The sequence below is a fragment of the Cyrtonyx montezumae genome, unplaced genomic scaffold (assembly GCF_038088225.1).
Source record: "Cyrtonyx montezumae isolate F1298 unplaced genomic scaffold, pur_monq_1.0 scaffold_36, whole genome shotgun sequence".
In the NCBI taxonomy this organism is placed as follows: domain Eukaryota; kingdom Metazoa; phylum Chordata; class Aves; order Galliformes; family Odontophoridae; genus Cyrtonyx; species Cyrtonyx montezumae.
The window spans coordinates 777,011-799,449 of NW_027072041.1; the positions used below are offsets into that span (position 1 = coordinate 777,011).

Genomic DNA, 22,439 nt, shown 5'->3' on the forward strand with positions numbered 1-22,439 from the left:
CAGACAATAGAGCAAGTCATCACCCCCAGCCCTGCAGGATCCCACCCCTGTAGCGCAAGGGTTCAGCAAAACCTTCAGGTCCTAAATGGTCCTAAATCCCCCCAAAAAGTAAAAAATAAGGAAAAATCAAAAGGAAATTAAAAAGAAAGAAAGGCAGTGCTGAAGATGATCCCCAATACATGTGTCCCTGATTTCAACAGCCTTCAGCACTGGCCAAAGTGCAAATTGCTGTGATCAGAGCTGGTGGGCAGAACTCACCAGAAAGAATGTTTCCTGCTTTGGCTGAGGGGCTTTACACCGCTTGCAGCAGCAGCTCTGAGGCATTGGTGCCTGAAGCTTTCCCAGAGCTGTGGATGAGAGCAGCTGTGCCCAGCAGAAGGCAGTGCCCTGCAGTGCTGCACAGCATCCTGGTGCAGCGACCTCTCAGCAGGCTTCAGAGCACGCACACCATGTGTTCTGCCAGCACCTCAGCACCATGGGGGCCCGTGGGCAAACACCAGAGCAAATTCAGCATGTCTCTTATGATGTGACATAGAGAGCCTGAAGATAAAGGAGGCCTTGAAGCGTATGCCATTATGCTGCACCCTGCTTTAATCTGGCATTAAATATACCACTTACGATATACAAATTTCCTTTAAAAGTTATCAAAAAGTTACAACGACAATAAAAGTAATAAGTGAATTCAAGTTTTACACATGACCTTGTAAGCAGAATGTTGTTCTTAAGAACCTTCAGACCATGTTTAAATAGCGTGGCAACTTTCTACCACTGTTAAAAGTGTCTGTAAATCTTTAAGGCTATCAATTCCTTGTGCAATTAAACCCATCCATTCTTTCAGGGAAAAACAAGCCCAACCCCCCTGTCGACCAGAGATATCTCCCAGGTGTCTTGTTCAGCTCAGGCAAAAAGTCACACCCAGCAGGCAGGTTATAGGGAGCCAGCAGGTGTTGCGGGTTGCAAAGAGGTGCTGCACATCTGTGCAGCTCTCAGCCCATCAGAGAGCTCACTGAGGGCACGTTCTGGCTCAGCTCACTCAGAAGTCTCTTTTGATACTGAAAAAAATAATGACATTCACTGAATCCACACTTGGTTATTCAACGTGTGCTCTGCACGCAGAGAAAACTGTTTGCTTTGGTCACTATTAGGAAAAAAAAAAACAAAAAAAACCGTAATTTTGTCCCTGTTAAAAAACAATCTAATGAAATGAGTAAACTTGTACAATTTTAGCAGCGTTTTACAGTCCTTCATAAAATAAAACCAAGGAATGAATTAAAAAGAATGTTTTCATACACCCAATTAAAAAAAAATAAACAAACATATAATGGGCAGTAATTGCTGATGCACTCCAGCTGTAGTTGGTAAACTAATCTAGGACCAGCAATGACTGGACATGTAGCAAATCACATTCAACATTTTCTGGCAAAAGGAAACATTTACAACTGTTATGTACAGCCTCTGAACTTACAAAACAATGGAGAGCTGGAGATGAAGTTACAAAAACAACCAGCGGGAAAAGCAGTTGTCCAGCCCGCTCAGAGAGGCTTTGACATGCAGAGAGACCTCCTTGTTGTTCATCACAACCGTTACAAAACCCGACGACACAAAGAATCCGCAAGACCAGCGTCTGGAGCACCATCCCGAGGTCTCTGCCGTGCCAGCTGTGTCAGCTGCCGGGCGAGCCGATAGCCACTGTGATCCTCGTGTAAAGAGGGAACCTGTCAGTCCTTAGCACCTCGTAGGAGAGCGAGTTCAAGCCGTCAGAGCTCATTGTCTCCCTGGTGTGAGCAATTCGGTCAAACCTGTGAAGGGGAAAAGCAAACAAGCCTTTCAACACCCCAACCTCCAGTTCTTTATGCCCTTGGGCAGCTCCCACTCCGTGCAGCAGCAGTGGGTGTCAGCGTGGGTTCCATCAACCCCCCTCACTTAACCCAAGGGCAAAGTCACCGTGCTCTCTCTGCGGGAAAGCAAAGCCTGCTCCCCCAGCCGTGCTGCAACCAATGCCCGCAGCTTGCTCTGACGTCCGTGGGATGCCTAGGGCTTACAGAGGGGAGTGATGCAGGGTGCAGGGCACGGAATGGAGCTCAGGCAGCAGACACACACCTCTCAGGGTTGGGCTCATTCTTCCGATCACGTGAGTGGCGAATCATTCTGCACTTCCCAATGACGGCATCTGGCCGAGATATGCCCATGCCTTTGAACACCAGCCTGCCAAAAGCAATTAAGTTAGGTGACAAGAGACAGAGATGGGCTGTCCCACCTTCTCTGTCTCCTCCAGTAACTTCACCTCCCAGTAACAACCACTACCTGCTTTTCACTGCTGTTGAGGGCTAAGCTGTGTGCCCGCAGCTTGCTGGCACACAATTGCATCTGCACTGGGAACAGGGACACCCTACCCACACCAGCAGCAGGCACCTGCTAACCCACCCCACCCCAAGTAGCTCTGCCAGCATCAACGCTGACCTTGCTCGTGCTTTAGACTGGAATTTGAATGTGAGGCATCCAGTTTTTTAACCATCTGGACAGCAGCCAAATGAGCATTCATTTTTCAAGACTGCGCTGTGCTGGTAGAAACTGAACTGAGCAGCAGTGAAACCACATGGGGAGGAGGCAGCCTATCGCACCAGTGTGCTCTCTGCAAGGCACGTGCAGGTCATGGATGCCAATGCTGGGAATGTAGTTGACCTCTTTCTGCATCTCTCTCTGCATTTTTTTGTATAGCTCTTCCTATCACTCCAAAACCCCAAAAGATGGGACTACGTCCTTTCAGGGGTATGAAAGAAGAACTCCTGTTTAATAAATGAAGATTTATTAAACAGGAGTGCAGCAGAAGCCCTCCCTTAAGCTCAGCAGTGTTTGAAAAGAGCAGAAAAAAGACCACACAGTGTATTTTGCAGTCAAGAGTTTCTCAAATTTGAGTTCCTGTGATTATTTCTCAAAGTGATTCCCCCACCTTCCCTGGAACATGAAGATAACAACCCTGCAGACATCCCCTGCCCTCATCTTCAGGCAGAGCTAGGCCCAGCCTACCAGCACTAAGACCTTTCTCTCACTCAGCCTTCCTCCAGATGAGAAGCAAGGGCATGGAGCGCTGTTTAGAGGTCCTTAGAACCTGACAGACAAATCCCTCCAGGGCACAAAAAGCATTCACTGCCAGGCTGCCACCCACAGAGCCTTGCGATGGGCTCTGTGGGTGAAGGTCTTCTCCTCCCACTCCCACTGTGCACCTCAAGCCCCCGAAGGAAGGTCCTGATTCATGGAGGTGATCCAGCTGCACGGTGGGTACACTTTACCTGTTGTAGATGTCATCATCTTCGCCGCCCCAGCCCCAGTAATTGTTTGGGAACCCATTAATCTTTCTGAATTGCTCTTTGCTCAAGGCAGACACACCACCAAAATACTGATGGTAGGGTAACCTGGAATTAGGAAGAACACACCATTAAGGGTTGCAGTGCCCTTTGACCCAGCCTATGGTCCAGCCACCAACCCACCAGCAAGACCCACTAGGACTCAGATCTTGGCTCTGTTTCAGCAAGCAGAACTTTCTGGGGCTTTATTGCTCTAAGCTTCACCAGACTGCAAGCAGAAACCACAGCTGACCCAGGGCTGCTGACAATTCTGCTCTGGGCAGGGCTTGGGTCAGGGTGGAGATAGACAGCACTGGCCATACAGGGCCAAACCGAGTGCTCACTTAACAGATGAGTTTTTACACTCCCACGTGGAGACCTGGCACAGAAAAAAGAAAGGAAAGACAAGCCACAGCTGTGTTGGCAGAAGCCTGAGGAACACGTGTGCTGGCAGGCACTCAGTCTGGTGCTGCCCCCAGACACCAAGGCAGGTCTCTTTGTGGTCTGAAAAGGAACAGCCAAAAATACATCATTTTGCTCTCAAAATAACACTTGACAGCATTTTCTAGCATCATGCATAGCCCTCACTCGCTTTCCAGACTGGGCAGAAACAAGAGCCATCTGACACCCTGAAACACAAGAAGGGATGTGGGCACCTGCAGTATACCAGTCTCTGCATTCATCCCAGCCCTGCATCTGGCTGCTCAGCCACTGTGCATGGCAGCAGACGGCTCTGCTCTGCTCTCCACTCTCTGCTCCAAGCCACCCATTCCCTGCAGGGATATGCGTGCCACAGCAGAATTTTCTATATATAAAACATATCAGGCTTTTGTTGGTAGGTGGGGATGTGCAATACTGCACATAGCCTATAATGCTCATGGCAGTGTTAGGACGGAAATGTTCCTCCAAAAGGCATCTCACCGAAATCCGAATTTATCCATGGAGACAGAGAGGTGCCTTGGCTGGCTGTAGCACTTGTAGGTGTTCCTGTCATCCATTGGGATCAGGTCTACATCACTAAACACAAAGCAGTCATAGTCATACTCCTTCAAAGCTTCCACGAATCCTACATTCAGCAGTTTAGCACGGTTAAATTCTTCTTCTCCATCCTGATTTAAAACAAATAAACACTGAATTAAGCAGTGAAAAACAGCAGTCTCCTACCTTTTGCCAGACAGCAGTAGCACCATGCAGGGTTTGTGGGCCTTTGGCATCACCAGGAGGTGGCACCAAGCTGGTCTCAGCTGTAGAGCAGCCAGATGGTCAGAGAAGTGGGCTAGGCCTACTGCACAGAGGCATTTTGCAGTGCCTGCAGTACAACACAAGTGTGGCCAGCAGGTCACTGGGATGCTCTCAGGTCCAGCAGTGTGGCTGTACCCATGTGCCCAGGGACAGTGGTGGTCCAGGACTGTGTCAGCCAGCACAGGCCCCAGCAGCAGCACCAAGCCCGAGCCCTCTGCAGGGAGCAGCACAAGGCAATGTTGAAAGGGAATGGAGATTTTTGCCAAAACCCAAACTGCCAACCCCTCCCTGGTCTACCACATCCAACTTCCCCCTCTCCACAGTTTCAAGCAGTGTCAAGCCAAGGACTGCCTGCCATGCCTGGCTCCAGCAGCATGTGCACGCAAGCATGCAAGTGTGCAAATTGGCTCCCCGCCCTGCTACAAGTCTGGTGCAGGACACAAATCAAGGACAGATAAAATTCAGAGAGCAGCCTCAAGCATCACATTTACCTCCTCTCCTGAATGACTCTGCTTGGTTAATGAATAATCTGTTTGGAAACTGATTAATCCAAACTGGTTAATGGCTCTGCAGCCTGAAAGTCAACAATTTAACCATGAAACAGCCACAACTATCTTTCAAAAGAAGGATTTAACATGCAAGTGTCAAACCACAGCTTTCAAAAGCTTCCAGTGCTTGCCTGGGGCCTAAATGACTTCACAGAGAGGAGTGAGCTTTAGTGGAGGAGATCTGAGCCAGTTCTCAGCACCCTCACCTGAAATAAAAGGGTTCGTGCCTTAACCAAGGATGGTGGGAAGCTGATCATCATCATGCATAAGCAAGAGCTGTGAAAACTTGAGCACAGAAGGCAAAGGAAAGCTGAACAAAGGGGATTGGGAGAGGGAGCAGCTGCACCTGTGGGAACAGAGAGCTTTGGTCTGTGGGCAAAGGAGTTGCCGAGTCCATGTACACCCAGCCCCACAGCTGAGGCTCACTGTGCTGGCACAACCAAGGTAGCCAGAAGAGCTGACCCCCCAGGAACATTTTGAGCCTGGCCAGAAGTCAGGCCTCAGAAGCAATGCTCAGGGGCCCTCCTGCACCAGGAGCTGTGCTTGCTTATTTCATCCCCTTTGGCTGCTCTCCTCATCACACCATTTCAAGGCAAAGAGAGTGTTTCACATTGGTTTTGAGATCTGCAGAGGCTCAGCCTTATTCAACCCATGCCTTCAGGTGGCCTCTTACTCACCCAGAGAATACAGAGGGACTAACAATTCTACCCGAAGCCTCATTTTCAAATCTCTTAAAACCCCCAAGAGGTTTTGCTTTTTTGAAGAAAGCTGTTTTGTAACCCAGACAATTCAGAAGCATCAGCATCACTGCAGTATATGGGATTCAAATCTCTCCAAACTCTGAACAGTTTTGCAGGCTTCCATCTCTGACCAACTTCCAGCTTTGTGACAGGGGACTTTTCTAGGCAGCTGCTCCACACAGGTGGTGTAAAACATGGCACCACTGGTGACAGGAGAGCAAGCAGATGGAGGACTGCTGCTCCAACACCACAGATAGGCTCCAGGCCCAGACTCTGTACTTACTTCCTGGGCTTTCAACAAGAAAAAATGCAGCGCAAACATGTTTTTGCTAAATTTTTCCTTGACAAATTTTTCCCTGTGTTCACTCATCTCAGAACTCAACCTGCATTCAGAAGGCATGACTAGTGCCCAGCACTGGTAGCATTGCCAGCATGTACAAGCCTGTTCTCAGTCACCAATCCACGAGATCCATAAGACCAGCTGCCTCTGCCTCACAGACTGGCACCAAATGCTGCTCACACATGCAGAAGATCAGCCCTGGGACAACAGCAGCCAGACTTAGCTACTTCCATTGCTCAACTTCGCTGGACCTAGTCTGCTCAGTCAAACTCGCCTAAGGACACTCCCTTGTTTCAGTATCAGTCACATCAGCTGGGGTACACAGAGCTGACAAAACAGCCAGGTGCCATGTGAATGGTGTTTTCACCTCAGTTTCATCCTTCTTGCGCTTTGAGGTAGGACACAGCAAAGCAGTGCAGAGGAACTGGGGCTGCAGTGGAATTCCAAACCTGACGGGTCTAAGAGAGGTAATGGCAAGGACGCATGCTTCTGGCTGGCTAGGAGAAAGCCATCACCCTCAACAGGAGACTGTCAGCCAAGTCAGGGATCCTCCAAGCAAATCTGATCCACATTCATGACGTCCATGCAGACACGCATGCTCCAGTCTTCTTTGAGCATGTAGAAATAGATATCAAGAACCAGAGGGAGATACCAGGAAAACCCTTGCTGTTTCCCTGTTGGGGTATTCTGAAGTGCTGTGCACCCTTCCCACAGCAGCATGATCAACCTCTGCCCTGCACCAGTGCTTACGGGAAAGGCAGCCTCCTGCACCCCTGTACTGAGCACAAGAAGAGAGCAGCTGAAGGAAAACCTGCTGCACCCACCACCACGGATGGGCAGGAGCCAAGCACTGCTCCCTCTATGCTCCACACCTGGGGAACTCTGGTGCACCCCACAAAATGACATGGATGGGCACGATGCCCCCAACACAGAGAGACACGCACACACACGCACACTCTCTGGAAAACTGCTACCAAGGATGCTAGAGTTAACGCTGGAGGCCAGTGCAAAATGGCTGGACAACTGGAGCTTTTAGGGATTTTGCTGACTCTCCTTGCTCACAAACTTCAGCTTGATGGGTTGCCACTGGATTGGCATTTGCACAGGCTGAGCCACAGCGATAAATCTCATTTTGAAACATGAACACGCAGACGCCTGGACATGTGCAGCAGCAGCAGCACACACCAGGCAACAGCAACAGCATAGCTACAGCAAGTTCACAGTCCTGTGAATGCACAAGGAAGTCTACAGGTGACTGCAGGAGCAAGTGGGACTATAGAACACAAATTCTTCACCTATGATGAAGCTGAGTTTGTGCATCAACAGATGGATGCTGCCAAGAGTGTACCCATCTGTCTATCTTTCATCTCAAACTTATCCAAAGGACCCTACAGCTGCAAGCCCACGTGTCAGGTTTGGGTTTTACTGTGATTGCATAATGCACATTTTCCACTGGCTCCTGTTACGCACTGGGCACCTCAGAAACATTGTTCTGGCTTCAGCCAAGCCCTACTCTGACACATTCAGGCACACAGGACCAGTGTGGCAGAGACAAAACGGGCTCAAGACAGAAACGCATTGCTCCGAAAGGAAGAAGTTTGACATTACCAGTGCAGCAGTAGCAGGGCTCAAGCGCTCCTCTTTCTTTTTATGAGATGCAGAGGACAGAAGAGCACGTAGGCAGCGTGTAAGAATCAGATCACACAGTAATTCTCCTTGCTTCAGTGATTGCTTTGCTATAGACAGGATTAACAAGTAAAGGTAATATTTCCCCACTAGAAGGAAAAATAAAAAAAAACAAAAAAACACAAAGGAGGGCAGATGCAAAGGGAAGGACAGACAAGAAAAAGAGAAAAGCAATTGTCAAGACAGCAGAGAAATAAGATTATTTTCCTACCGTAATTCTGGCAGAATTAACTCATTTTTTGCAAACCTCTCCATTCCATGTTCCCACTCACCCTTGAGAGACACATCCAGCACTTTTAGTACTACTGACTGCACTGCCTCTCCCAGACATGAATGGCTTTTTAGAGGCATGTAGAAGGAGTGTGTTTACTTAGCAAATCCAGCAGCCTTACTTACTAACCTGCATCTGACCACAGATGTGTCCAGAACTCACATATCCAGTGTGCTAGAAGTTACTCCCACTTCAGCTTTGCCCAAGGGATGAATTTGAAAAGAACATTTGCTTAAACCCACTCTGGGAGGGTTTGCTTCATGGCACCAAAAGGCAGAGCAGTGCAAGCTGCGTGCTCACACAGAGCAGCAGCTGGGGCTGGGCCAGGGCAGTGCCCAACACCATGACAACAGAACAGTGCTGTGGGATGCAGCCCCTAACTTTCTGTGCTCTCCAAGGCCCAGCCATGCCAGCAGCTCCCTTTGTGCAGCTGGCCCCAGGCCACCAGCAGCTCCTCCTGGTGCTCCAAGGAAGCTGCTGTCAGCCTCTGGCTCACTGGGATGGCTGCTGCAGGGATTGCCCTCCCAGCACAGCCTCATGGCCAAGCAGTACCGTGCCCTGGGCAGACCTGCCACACCAGTGCCTGTGCAAGGGTACTGAAATGGCCAATGCACCCAAACACATTGGCTGATCCAAAAATTGCAGGAGGTATATATATGGAAGCACACTGCTTCTCAGTACTGTGAAACTGGGCTCAAACAGGGCAGGAATTGCTACTGGAGAGAGAAATTGTGCTGGGAGCTGCTCTGTGGACCAACAGAGCCATGCTGCCCTGCCACACCACAGCCCATACAATTGCCCACAACTCCATTGCTAGTTACTTTTCTGCTGTTTCCCCCAAGGTGACCACTTACCTGCTGCACTGCAGCACCTTTGTTTTGTGCATCCTGACACTGTGTATGCTATTGCTAAAGTGAACAAAAGCCGTTTAAAGTAGTGACTGAAATCCTATGCCTCCATGCCATTCCCAGGATTAGGTATTAATGCTGCCTGGTCACCTTAAAGATTTCTGCATGCAATTCCTGTAGCAACTGTGAGAAAGGAATACTTCACTTGGGTTGCACTGCTAGGAATTCTTTTCCTCCTGACCAACTGGAACCTCTTCAGAGTAAGCCAGGCTGAATGGGAGGAGAATACCCCACGTTTTCCATCAAAACCATCAAAATAACTAATACTCTATTTGTTGTGCTTCAGCTTCTTTTTTAAAGCATCTCTATCCCTGCCCGTCAGCCCACTGATGCGCAGGATAGAGCAGCCACTCCACTGCTCTAGGGGGGCCCTGCCACAAATGTTAAAAGCTTCGTGTTCTCAGCATCTTACCTGATTGATGACATACACTCCATAATCCAGCTGCTGCCTTTGAAGAATTGGGTGCATGTAATAGAGCCAGTACTTCAGATGCTCCTCTCGGTTTCGGAATGGGATGATGATTGCTACTTTCTGCAGTGCCTTGCAGTCCTTTGGAGCAAAACGACCTCCTTCCCTGACCTCAGGGTTTGCGCTTGCCACATCCTCCAGATTCACAGGCTGGGAGAACTCCACGCGCAGCGGTCCAACTAGAAGGAAGGCACAGCACAAAAACAGTTAGCACATTCTGATGGCCACGCACCATTTATTTATCTGGGCACACATTCTCAATGGGCAGGCATTCATTATTGCTTTTAAAAACAGGTTTGGATCCAAAGGAAATCCCAGCAATGCATGGAGGTGTGAAGCTGGGGCCCACTGTGTCTGAAGCAACCACACCCCAGCATTCAGGGCAAGCCTGGAAATGCTCAGTCCTGCGGTGTCAAACCGCAGTGGACCCACTGAAGCTCAGTGGCTCCTGAAAATCCTCCTGTTCCCACTGCAGCCATGCTCTCTCTAGCAGTAGCCAGGGGAGGGTAGGGGGTAGAGTGCTCTCTCTGTGGTGCCCTCAAATCATGCAGTGCAAAAGCTGGGCACTTGGGACACAGCCTTGCACTCCTGCCAACAAAACAGATTGCGCTGAGGCTGGCCGTGTGCACCGCCAACAAAACCCTCTTTTATTGTTTACTCCGTACAGATACTTTCAGTGTTCTGCCAGTGTGCCCATTACTTATGCCTTGTTAAAAATAAAATTAAAAACATACCCAAATTTGCATGCAGGTTGGCAGTTCCCACACTCAGTTTCAACAGCGGCAGTTTTGAAACCATCAGATCAACTTGTGCCAAAGCTAGCATGCACAACTCAGGACTGCTCACAGCACACAGACAGAAGCTCCTAGGATGCTTGAGCTCCCACAGCAATGGAGAAAATCCTGGTCCAAGCACACTGCCCTCCATGAAAAGGTAATTTACTAATGGTGACGCTGCAGCAGTGGCAGACACAGCACTGGGAGGAACATGGGCAGGAGGGACATGGCTTACAAGGCACTGCACCTCCTGCAGAGCAGCAGTGGTCTCACTTGCAGCAGCACATGCCCCAGCCAAGCATACAGCAGCTGTGACCAGGGTGGCCACAACAGGGGAACAAAGGCTGCCTGACTTGGCTGACTGGCACGAGATCTCCCTTCAGCTCACCTGGAGCAGGAGGGCCTTTCCTTGCCTCATCCAACAGGCTGGAGAAAGGACAGGCAATAAAACACAGTCATGATGAGTGCTAGATGCAGAAGACAAAGTTAACAGGCTTGGAGGCTGGAAAGGAGGCTGATGAGAAATTATGAGCAGTACTCTCTTCCTCCCCTTAATGAAAACAGTTTTAAATGTAGTACATGTTCCGGCCAACACTGCCCCAACAACCAAGGTAGTGAGCACTCCTTAAGTACTGGTTTTGCTGTTCTAGCAGTGAGGCAGCTGCTTCTAAGATCAGCTGCATGCAAAGCACCCAGCCAATACACTTCACTGGCGTCAGTAGGAACAGCAAAATATGAAAGTCTACATCAGTTACCTTCAAACACAGAAATGTTGTAACAAACAAGCCTGGAACTCATAGAGACACACTGACAATGAGCAGCAGCAAAACGGAGCAAAATGCTGCTGCTCCACGCAAACTGATATTTTCCATTCCTTTTCTGTTTGGACAAGCATTAAACCAAAGGTGTGCACAACTGCATCTCCAGGGGTGAGCAAAGCCCTGTTTCAGTCTTGTTTCAAACCATTTCGGATGCACTTTGTCCACCTGGGCAGTGAGGAGCCCCAAGGCCACTGTTGCCCAATGACTCTGACCCAGGACAAGAACCATGCCAGAAAAACATGCAAAGTTTGCTACAGCTGCTGTCCCATCCCTTGTCTGTGCTCACCACGTCAACTTTCCAGCCTGGTTCTCTTCCTTCAATCTCCTCTGCTCACCTCCAGATACCTGCCTGACAATGGAGCTACTGTTGGGTGTTAATCCTCAGCCAAAGGCACACACATTTGACAGAGCAGAGTGGACATGCAACCCCAGAGGATGTATGGCCCAGGGTTTGTAGGTTGGCCTCTGGAGTTCACAGTTGCACTGTCTGCCACAGCAACTTCATGAGCCTTATTGTACTTTTTTTAGCTAAAGAGCACCTAGAAAACATGAATAAGCAACTGCCAGAAGTTGGCAGAAGATGCAAAAGCACCACCTTACATCAAAGTAACTCAGTGATTGCTGAAGGATTTAAGTGGCTACGGTTGGGTAAGAGAGAGATTAAAAAAAAATAAAAAAATCAGCTACGTCATCAGCCTGTCCCTCTTCCATTTCCCACCCCCCCCCCCCCCCCCACACACACACACACACACACAGCAATATCTCTCACTGAAAAATTTCTGCTTGGCTTCAGACAAAAGGTGCACAGGAAAAGCTCTGCACAGGCACAGACACCAACACCAGAGGGGTCAATGTGGTTCATACAAACAGGAAACAGGTTTTCAAATGAAGCAAAAGGGGAGGCTTGCAAAAAGCTGCAGGGAACAAAGTAGTCAAGTGCACCTCAACAACACAATGCATCCTCAAGTGACCATATTCCCCACTACTACTTGGCCACATTTGACACAATAACAAAAACTCTGGCTACACAGGCTACAGGCACAACTCCTCAGCAGCACTCACTCTGCATACCCACAAGGCTGCCACAGGACCCTTGGACCAAAAGACCAGGACCTGCTCAACTTAATGCTGTTGTCAGTCTAACAGCTGCCCTAGCCTCCCTGGGCCACAAATGCCAGAAATGTGGGGAAAACTGGCAGCAACACTGTGCAGAGCTGCCCTTGTGATTGCAGGAAGGAGCAACCCGAAGGGGCCCAGGGTGCAGTGGGGTAGGTGCGGTGCTGCAGCAGCCCAGCAGCCTGGAGACAGTGCTGAATGGCTCCTCTGGAAAAACCATCATAGCTCACCCATGTGATTCAGGGTGGGCACAGATCTCAGATGCTTAGTTCAGAGACAATGGAAACAAAAGTTCCTAGTGGGGAGGCTTGAAATGTGCTCCCCACAGTGGGTGGAAGAGAAGGTTTCTGTCACCCCAGTAGAAAGCAGCGCACGCTCTGCTGCTGCTGAGCCACATGCATGCATGCCGCCAGGGCAAGTGAGGCTGTGCAGGAAGAAAGCTGGAAAAAGGAAGCAGCGCTTGCACAGAGAAACAAAAAAGCCTCTTCGCAGGGCCTGAGCAGAAAAGGGAAGAGCTGCCGACTGTGCCAACCCATTCCTTCCTGGGAAGAATAAAACGAGTCCCACCCCGGAAAGCAGGGCCAAGCATTGGCCACAGGCTGGCTAGCACAGGACATTGCAGACCCCAGACCCACAGCAACCTCAGGGTAGGTTCTGGCTCTGTTGCACAGCACAGGGAAGCAGGCCATGGATGGGTGGAAGCCTGCTCCTTCTGCCAAGGACAGCATCAAATCTGGCTGCAGATATCCTGGGGGGTGAGGGGGTGGAAACAGCTTCCCAACTTGCCGGATTTGCTTCCTTCAGCCAGACTCTGTTCACAGAATCCTCTCTGAGAAGTCAGCTCTCCTGGTGCAAGTCCTGAGCCTGGAACTTCAGCACATGCACTCACTCATCCATCCCCACAGGCCCTAGGAGGAAAAGGGCTGAAAAATAGGAGGGATTGCCACACACGCTGGCAGCAGCTGGTGTGCAACAACAGCAAGTTTATAGGATCAACTGTGCAACAGTCACTCAAAGCAAAAGTCATGAACCCCACCCAAAACGACACCTACTCCAAGGCAAAATCACTGTACGCTAGTGTGAGACCTTAAATAACAAAAAATATTGTCTTTTCCTCCAGAAAGTATTTTGGGGAGAGAAGCAAAGCCCTCAGTGATGGCCACAACCCGGGAAGTGGCTCTGCACCCCCTCCCCTGTGCAGGGCAGTCTGCACGCGATCGGCCTCACTCATGCTGGCACTCGCTGTGGGCTGCCACTGCAAAATTAAATTCCAGCCCCTTGAACTGCAAACTCTAAACAAACAAGCAGAGAGACTTCCTTGGCTGCCTTAATCAGAAAAAAGCTGATCTGCCTGCCAGGAAAACCCCACCCTGCCACAAGATGCACAGACAGACAGAAGGAGACCTCCCCGACACACAGGGCCAGCAGCAGCTCCTGCCCCATCCCCGTGGCCCTGTCCTGTGCCCTCCATCCTGACTGCAGCTGGAACCCTGTGGAGGGAGGGTGGGAGGACGGCTGAGCAAGGAGAGGTGAGAGGAGCAGACATCTGCAGGGCCTGGGGCTGCCCTGGGTTCTCAAGAGCAAGCACCACTCAACTGGAGGCAGCTGGAAAGGTTGCTGCAGCTCCAGCGGCTGCATCTCACTGAACTGAGGAGAAAGTGGAGGCCTGGAGGGCCATAAAGCCCCTCCACCCCACAGAGCCAGTCCTCAGAGCTCTGGGCTGGGCCAGGAACTGAGGGCTTAGGCAAGCTTGCATCCAAACGTAGCCTGGGAAGCTGCAAATCTCTGCCTCTTTCCAAGCATAACTTGGCCCAGTTTCCAAGAAAACTTACTCTTGCCCCAGATTTCAGCTGGCAGGGAAATGAACACATTACAAAACACGGGATGCATAAAATGGAAAGTCTCCCTGTCTCGCCTGCGCACCCCATTTGCTGCACCACATCCCCAAAACAAGGGAGACTATCCTTCCCAGGAACACACTGCACCCTTCAGAGGCCTTTCCAGCCTAAGGCACAATCCAAACTGTTCCTCAAAGGAAATACTGGGCTAGAGATGTCCACCACTCTGTGCTGGCAGAGAAGCACAGCCCTCCTCCAGACAGAGCTCCCACAGCTGCCTTCAATGCCCAGTGGGGCAGGAATCAGACCTTGGTGAGCAACAGACAGAGCCCAGCCAGGCCCTGCTGCACAGCAAGTGGCACTGCCAGCACCTAGGGATGCAGAATATCCATCCACAAGCTTCCACACTCAACCTAAATCACACTGTGGCACAGTTCTGCTGGCATCCTCCATCTGCATCACCCACAGCCATGGGCCTGTCACACTGCTCACAGCAGCAGGCCATGCCGCAGGCTGCTGAGGTGCCATGCTGATGGAAGAAAGCATCCTCTTCTGCCCAGGATTCTGACTGCTAGGAGAAACAAATGGAATTTTTGCTTCTCTGCTATCAATATTGCATAATTACATCAGTATGGTATTGCCATGTCTTACAAACTTAAATCTGGGGCAGAAAGCCATACAGCAAGACATAACTCTATGTCACGGCTTGCCCTTGGGTTGTCCTTGCTCCCAGGGCTGTAAGTGACACTTCTTCGCCTGCCATCACTCTGCCAACCACACCTGGTATCTAACCATAGTCAGAAAGAGCCCAGGTGTCAGCTGTGGGCTAAAATGGCTCCATAAACAACACGTGCTCCAGGCCAGGCAGGACTTGAAAATGGCATCCCAGAGACACAGAGAGGCCTGTCCACAAGATTCTGCTCTGCAGGCATCTGGCAGTAAATGATAAGCATGACTTTTGGATGAGCTCTTCTGTGAGGTGACGCTGCTGCCAAAGAAGCTGGCCCCTTCCTTGCTCCTTCCTAAACAAGGACAGCACCATTACCAAAACAAAGGCCTTAAGGCCTTTGAGAAATCATTTAACTTTTTTGAAGGCATGAAAGCCAACACAGATGAGTCCTACTGAGCAACATTCATATTCTCTTTCAAATAATGTTATTCTGGATAAAGAACATTCTCAAAGAGCACACTAGTTTGGGTAATGGTCACCTCCAAAATATAGATGAACTTCCTTCTGTCATTCAGGCTTCTCAAAGGAGGCTCTCAGCAGCAACATGAATCCAAAATGCTTTTTTTGCTGAATTTCACAGATGTGGAGAACTTTTAATACAAATTTGACTTACAGCATTATTTTCCCAGCCGTGATCTATGCTTTCAAGTTACAAATAATGAGCAGCGAACCATAAGAGCGTATCAAATTCACCATGATCTCTCAGAGATTAAACTTCATTCAGGTCATGCATTTGCCCAGTAGCCAGACAGTGGTGCCTGTTGGGTTCTCACTCTGAGCATCACCAGAGAGAAACCTCAGGGCTGCTGTCAGCAGGGTCTGTGCCTGGCCTCAGAAAGGCTGAGCAGTTCAGTCACACATACCCTGCGTGATTCATCACATGTCTTCCAGTGTGGCAGGGAAGGAAAAGAAAAGGAAGCCCAAATAAGAGGTGCTGCGGGAACGGGTCCACAGAGCTACCTGCTTATGTCAGAGCAGTGCTGTATGACTTTGGGAAGGTGGGGGTGCCAAGGTGATTAGGAATACCTGTGGATAGGACACTTCTCCAGTGCTGTGCTGATCACAGAGACACAAGAAGATCTCTGACCAACGTGAGGCAGAGGAGGGCAGTTTTACAAACGTGATCTGCTGCCAGAACCTGAAAGAGGTGATCATAAATGCAATATTGGGTTCCTCAATGACAAGCTGGCTGCAGACTTGAGAGCCATATGAGTGTCACGCCTGCACCTGACCACACCCCTGAAACGGGCTGCTGGAAACCATTGAATCTTACACCATGAGAAGCCCTCCAGCTCTGAGAAGCTGCAACTACTGCCCATAGCCTTGCCCAGCCTTCTGTATGGTGCATGTGTTGCACTGAAAGGGAAATGGAGATGGTATAGAATCACAGAGGTTGGAGACCTCTAAGACCATCAAGCGTAACCAGTGCCCCATAAGCACCGTGCCCACTAATCACATCCCTCAAAGCCACATCTCCACATTTCTGGAACAGCAACCCTGTGCCTTCCTCTGACCATCCAGGCCTGATCAGACAACACCCTGAGCCCTGGGCACAAGGGCTCTTCCAGCACTTCAGAGCGCCCAGGAGGAGCAAAGCCTCACTTCGAAGGGGCTGCAACATCCCCGCGTGCGGCCTGACTGCACGGCCACTCACAGCACAAAGCGACTGAAGGAGAAAAGTGAAAGACGCGAATCAAAATGAGCAGAAGGAAAAAAAAACACAACAACAACAACACAGTCCCTTTTAGCGACCTCAAAACCGCCTTCCCGAAATAACAACCCCGTCATTTGCCATTCAGATGCATCGATCCAGCTGACCAGCGAGCACCGAGTGAAACTACGAATTTCAGCGTCGGTTTCGCTAACAGAAAACCACAGGGAACTTCTCGAAAGTCTCTTCCTCCCGCTGCGATCCGCGGCAACGGCGGTGCCCGTAAGCACCCGGCGCCCACCCTCCTGGTGGGCAGACACGCGGACCGGGACGCCACGTATCGGAACGCCGCACCGCGACTCCCACCGCGCGGACCCCGCCCCGCGCGAACCCCGTCCGCTCCCTCCGATAACCGAGCGCTGCCCGCGACGGGGAAAGCGGAGGATGCGCAACGCAGCCGCGGCTCAGCAGTGCCCGGGGGAAGGGGGTGGAAATCGGGTTCAGGAAGCGGTGCCGCGGCCCGGGCCGCCCCCGCCCGCCCTCCCGAGGGGCTCCGGGGCTCCGCTGTCACGGCCCGCGGGGCGCGGCACTCACCGAGCAGCGGGGACGGGTCGGGGCAGAGTCGCGGCGGCGCGGTGCGGGGCGGTGCCGAGACGGGCCGGGGCCGGGGCCGGGGCCGGGGCCGGGCGGCGGGCAGCGGCGGCGGGCGGGAGGGAGGCAGCGAGAGGTTGGCGGGCGGCGAGCGGCGCGGCGGCGGCTCGGGGCTGCGCGGCGGAGTCAGGGAGCTGCCCGCCAGGTAGTAGAGCAGCGTGGCCGAGAGGTGCAGCGCGCAGAAGGCGACCAGGAGGCGGCAGGCCCGCTGCAGCGAGGTGCCGGGCAGCGCCGGCTCCTTCATGCCGCCGTGCTAACGGGGACCGCCGCGCGCGCCCCGCGCCGCCGCCGGGGACGGGATGGGGTCGGGGCGGAGGCGGCGGTGACTCCGCCCTCCAGGGACGGCCCCAGGCCTCGCGCTCTACCGGCAGCCTCCGCCCCCGCGCATCCCCGCGCCCTGCGGGGGGCGGTGTTGCCAGGAGGGAGATGGGCCCGCGCCGTTGCCGCGCTGCCGCAGGCACGCGTGGCTTCTGCCGGGTAACGGCGGCGGGGCTAGAGGGAGCGGCCTTAGGTTGCACCAGGGAACGTTCAGGTCGGACGTCGGGAAAAACTCCCGAAGAGTGGCCACGGGCTGCGCGGGGATGTGGTGCGGTGGGCTGGAGCTGGGCTTAGTGGTCGTAGTTGTGGTTCAGTGATTCTATGAGAAGCAGAAGGACGTGATCTCAGTGATGCTGTGCTGATGCAGGAGAAATGGGAAGAGAATGCCTGCGACCATCTTTAACACCTGAAATGGTGTGCAGTCCCCAGGAGCAGTCTTGAACACATTCAGCCTACCTTGCTTGGGACAGAAGAGCTCTGTTTACCTGACACGACAAGGACCTCAGGTCTTAGTGTCTCCTTGCTCTTCCCGAGTGGCTTTCAGTCACTGCTTGAAAGTACCTCTCCACTTGCGCCATGGGAAACTCAACGAGAAACAGCTGAGGTGCTTGACCAGCGACTTCTGCCTCCTCTATTTTCTTACACACTTCTCATCCCTTCTGATACCTTCTGGAAGTCAATCTGATAATTACCATTCGTTTTGTTTGAACCTGGTGTTGTCAACACCAAGATGATGAGGCAGTTTCCTACTACACTAATGCTGTCACTGCTGATATTCACAGCTGTCATTCAACCAAGCACCAGCTCACAAATAGCCTTCTCAAACAAGCAAGCCAGGCTTGTAAAGCCTACAGGCCTTCTGGACATCTCTTACAGACCAGCAAAAGGCATCCCTGGCAACATAACTCAGCAGAGAAACCATTCTTCAGGACTTGTGGATCACTCCAGAGTTTCCACGTTCCACTGCTGTCAGCAAATGCCCTGAATACAACACTGGTGACAGCACCAAGGCCACACAACAAATGCTGCTAGTAAAATTTGTCTTTCATTTCTTTCCTGTTTGACATGGGTACTTCTAGGGAATGTTCGTGTGGTGCAATGACAGACCTCAACTGAGATTCAAGGCAGAGCTGATTTGATTTCCCACAGTGTTTTACATATGCCATGCTTTAAGTTTAGCAAGCGAAGGAAAAGAAGTCAGAGCATGCTGCCGGGTACAAATGTCACAAAGTTAGGAAGTGTCTGACACATATTTCCACGTATTTCTGCTGCAGTAGCCTACAACTGAATGTCTGCTGTGTTTTGTTAGTGTGCTGTAACACCAGTGCTGTTTTTTCCACAAGATGACTGCCTTGTTCTTACTGAACATGCCTTTGGAAGCAGGCAAGGGTTAATGATGAAAGAATACTCCGTAGCAGCCAGAGATCATTTCTGTTATGCATAGATGCAGGCGTGCCCTCATGAGCGTATGAGTAAATATGAGTGTATATATAGGTAAGTACGTAATGGCACACCTTTTTTTTAGCACAGAGATAAGATGTTCTTATGAAGCAGATCATAAGGAAATAGAAATGCATGCTTTACAGGAAAAACGTGTGTGTACATACACACCCTTAGGTGCTCCTACGCACCGCATTTTGACCTTCTCCAGCTGTCTCTACTTCAGCCCAGCCTAATAAAATTCCTCAGAGCTCTCACTTTGCCACTGAATCAGCTTCTAGCTTCCTGGCTTCACTGTAGTGCTGATGCTCTTTCCTGGTAAAGGTAATTTTTAGCCTTTTTTCCCTCTACAGATAACTGTTAACTACTGATACAGATAACTGTTAATCTACTGATAACTAAGTTTAGCTACACTGCTGCACATTAACACACCTGCAAGTCCACCATACCTCATGAATTGTAAGTTTGATTTTAACTGAAGTTGGCAGTCGGAAGGCATTGTAAACATCCAAAATGAGTGCTGAAGCAAGCCACTAGGATGCCACAGAGTGGAAGTTCACTGAAATATGTTTGCAGGTAGGAAGCAAATTGTGAGAAGGAGGAGGAGGGAGATTACAAGAGATTACAGTGATGGGATTTAGTAGGTCAGGTTGATGGCTGGATTTAAAATACTGGCACCTTCCTTTGTACTCCCACTGCTGCAGCTGCAGGAGTCAGTCTGCATATTTCCTCAGGGCAGGGCTTGGCAGAACATGTCTGGGTGCACCTTGGATCCACCAGTGTGGAGTCCTGCTGCTCTGACCCCACTGCTCACGGTCTCTGCTGCAGCTGTGTGGGCTGCAGAGGTGCTCTGCTGAGAGGAGACTGGGAAGAGCAGTTCCAGGCTGGACTGTCCAGCAACAGGCAAAACAGACAGCAAAGGGACAAGGTGCAGAGGTGTGGAAAGCAACATCCTGCTGCCCTTTGCTGGAAGCCCAAAAAAGCCAAATCAGGGCCTTTGTCACCAGTCATTCATGATTAATTGCACTTTCTTCCATTATTAAGCTGGAAGGTTCCTTTATCTGGATTATGGTGTCTGAGTCTGATGCAACCAAAATATGTTAAACAGGGCTCATGAGAGCCTGGCTGCAAATCCAGCCCAGGTAGGGTCACTGCTGCACTTGCTTAGCTCTTCATCAGTCTTCTGTTTTGGATGGCTGCTGCTGTACTACCTGCTAGAGGACACAATTCCAATTGCATGCTACAGCAGTCTGAACAAGGATACTTGTCATTTTCGCTGTGACATTTCTTGTTTATCCAATTCACTGGCTCCTGTGACAGATCGCAGCAAGTGGAGCACTGTCCAGAGGTGCTAGGACCTGAGCATACCATCAAGTGGAATATATTCTGGAGCAGAAAAATGTGGGATGTGGGTTATGCACAAACGTGTGATTTGGTTACACTGTTGGCTACATTTTAACTGGTGCTTTTGCAAAGGAAAAATGTTGTATCTGCATCTGGATCCTCAAAAATAAGCTATTTGCAGCACTTCCTGCGCTGCTCTGATCCATCAGTATGGGCGTAGATGTCTGTAGCATGAAGACAGTATTAAAAAAAAAAAAAGGCAGGAATCAACTGATAATGTTGCTGTCTCAGCATAACAGACTGCAAGCAGTGAAGTACATTCTGCATCTCTTTAGAGGAATAGAAACCAAAAGCTGCAGAAATGACTGTAAAAAACGGAATGGCTTTTACTGTGGGTGGCAATGCCTTTCTGATTGATGCCATGTGATGCGGCTGCCTCTAGTTGTTTGTGGGTACATACCCAAGGATTTGGACACACATCCCTCACGCAGGATCATGGGAAAAGGAAAGGTGCCAAGGAACTGCAAGAAAGCTACAAATCCCCTGTGTAAATCCAGCCCCCTTGGTCAGCTGTTCCTTGCCACAGAATATCCCAGGGAAGCAGGACCAAGATCAGTGTCCTCAGCTTGGACGGGAACCACAGCCTCTTCTGACCAGCTGTGGTGATTTTGGTGAGCAATCAAAGCAGAGGAAAAGATTCAGGAATGGATGCTATCCTCAGCCTGCCTATTCCCCACTCCTGTGCCTCTGAGGTCCAGGGCATGGCCAGGTGTCAACAATTTACAGGCTGGTTCAACCCAGTTCCATGATGATTGGTGGGGGTACCCACAGGCCCATGCCCTGGGAAAGGGATAGGGGGAAAGGGAAAGGAAAAAGGGAGGTGGGAGATGGGCCTAGAAACAAAACAGCGGCAACAATCTGAGGAAGAAAGCCTGAGGAGGAAAGCTAATTTACTAAATAAGATATCAGAATGCAAAATAACACAATATAATGCAATATAATTGGAATTGAAGCTAATAAATAAAATGAGCAAGAGGGAGTGCCTGATAAACCAAAGGCCTTACACTAAACACTGAAGGTGAGACAGCTAATGAGAACCCACTGTTGGATCAATCCCAAAGGGGAAAGCCTGTGTCTCATGACAAGCAAAGTTTTTATCTGTCCCTCTGAACAGAAAATGGAAAAATGCAAAGCAATGCAAAGTCCTCTAGGGTATGTAGTTCTTCTCTTCTGAGACAGATGTACCCGGAGCTAACAATGATCCACGGAGCTGGAGCATTAACTCTTTAACTCTCAATGCACTACATGATTTATGATATGGAATACCAATAACAAAAATCATAAAACCACGACACCAGGCTTCATGGGAATCCTAAAGATGAAGGTGACTGGGCTGCTCTCCTTTCTAACTTTCTTCCTGGTGTGACGGGGGTGCGTGCTCCTGCATGGGTTACAGGAACAGGGCAGCCCTCAGTCCGCAGGCCCTGATACTTTGTTGCTGGTGGGCCCAATTAGGTTAGGGTGTGCAAAAGCACTAGAGGGAGTAGCAGCTCCGGATTTAAAATACTGTGTGAGTGCGACAGAGCAAAATGTGAGAGCAGGTGTGAAGACGACAGATAACAGAAAGGAACTGTCAGGTGCTGGGCAGAGCAGTGACAACACTGGTGATAGCACCAAGGTCACAGTGTCGATAAGACCACTGCCCACATGTGGAGAAGGAGTGACATGATGTAATCCGGCTTTGTCACCCATTCCCCACAAGAAGACAGATCTGAAAGCTGAACTGTGATCCCTCAGGAAAGTGAGGTGTGATATGGAGTCACAGCTCTATGACTGATGCTCTGTGACAAAGCCGGGGACAGCAGAAGAGGATTCCACTAAAATACCTGCAGCACAGAGGAGGAAGGGCCAGGCTTAAATGCGTGACTGTCCCTGTAGCTGAAGCTGTGCGTCCAGTGCAACCAATGGGAATGTCCTTGCCACCTAAAGGAAGCACTTCCGCTCTTTTACTTGAGGGGACAGTTGGTGGGACTTTTGTCAAAGGTCTCAAGCCTGCACTTGAATGTAAAACTGAAAGAGGCATGAGAGTCCCCTGAGAGGTGGTTTCCTCTGGGAACCCATGATGGCGGTTTCCCCTTTGTCAGACCTCTAGATGTCATTTTAGCTCACTCTGAAGATCGCAGCATCTGAACACTGCTGAGAAACC

General features: G+C 50.4%; 1 protein-coding gene across 3 annotated transcripts; it reads right to left on the bottom strand.

Annotated features, from left to right (window-relative positions):
* Positions 1-568: 568 nt before the first annotated feature.
* Positions 569-17,406, bottom strand: B4GALT1 (beta-1,4-galactosyltransferase 1). 3 transcript variants are annotated; one of them, XR_010622730.1, is made up of 7 exons: positions 17,075-17,406; positions 9,492-9,727; positions 4,266-4,453; positions 3,291-3,413; positions 2,101-2,205; positions 1,466-1,799; positions 569-1,052 (listed from the first exon to the last, which is right to left on the bottom strand). XR_010622730.1 is itself a non-coding variant. In XM_065745578.1 (6 exons), the coding sequence occupies exons 1-6, from the start codon at positions 17,373-17,375 to the stop codon at positions 1,664-1,666; spliced, it is 1,089 nt and encodes a 362-aa protein (XP_065601650.1). In that variant the 5' UTR covers positions 17,376-17,406; the 3' UTR covers positions 569-1,663. The 3 variants fall into 3 exon arrangements, 2 of the variants coding, with proteins under 2 accessions (XP_065601650.1, XP_065601652.1); XM_065745578.1 differs by having other exon boundaries at positions 569-1,799; XM_065745580.1 differs by lacking the exon at positions 17,075-17,406 and adding an exon at positions 10,283-10,456 and having other exon boundaries at positions 569-1,799.
* Between the last annotated feature and the right edge of the window lie 5,033 nt (positions 17,407-22,439).

Excerpts from the sequence above, each read along its gene's own strand:
- B4GALT1 (XM_065745578.1), bottom strand. The coding sequence starts at position 17,375 with ATGAAGGAGCCGGCGCTGCCCGGCACCTCGCTGCAGCGGGCCTGCCGC. Across the intron at positions 4,454-9,491 it reads GAGTGTATGTCATCAATCAG|GATGGAGAAGAAGAATTTAA; the intron begins GTAAGATGCTGA and ends GTTTTAAATCAG. Across the intron at positions 3,414-4,265 it reads ATGGATAAATTCGGATTTCG|GTTACCCTACCATCAGTATT; the intron begins GTGAGATGCCTT and ends TCCTAATTCCAG.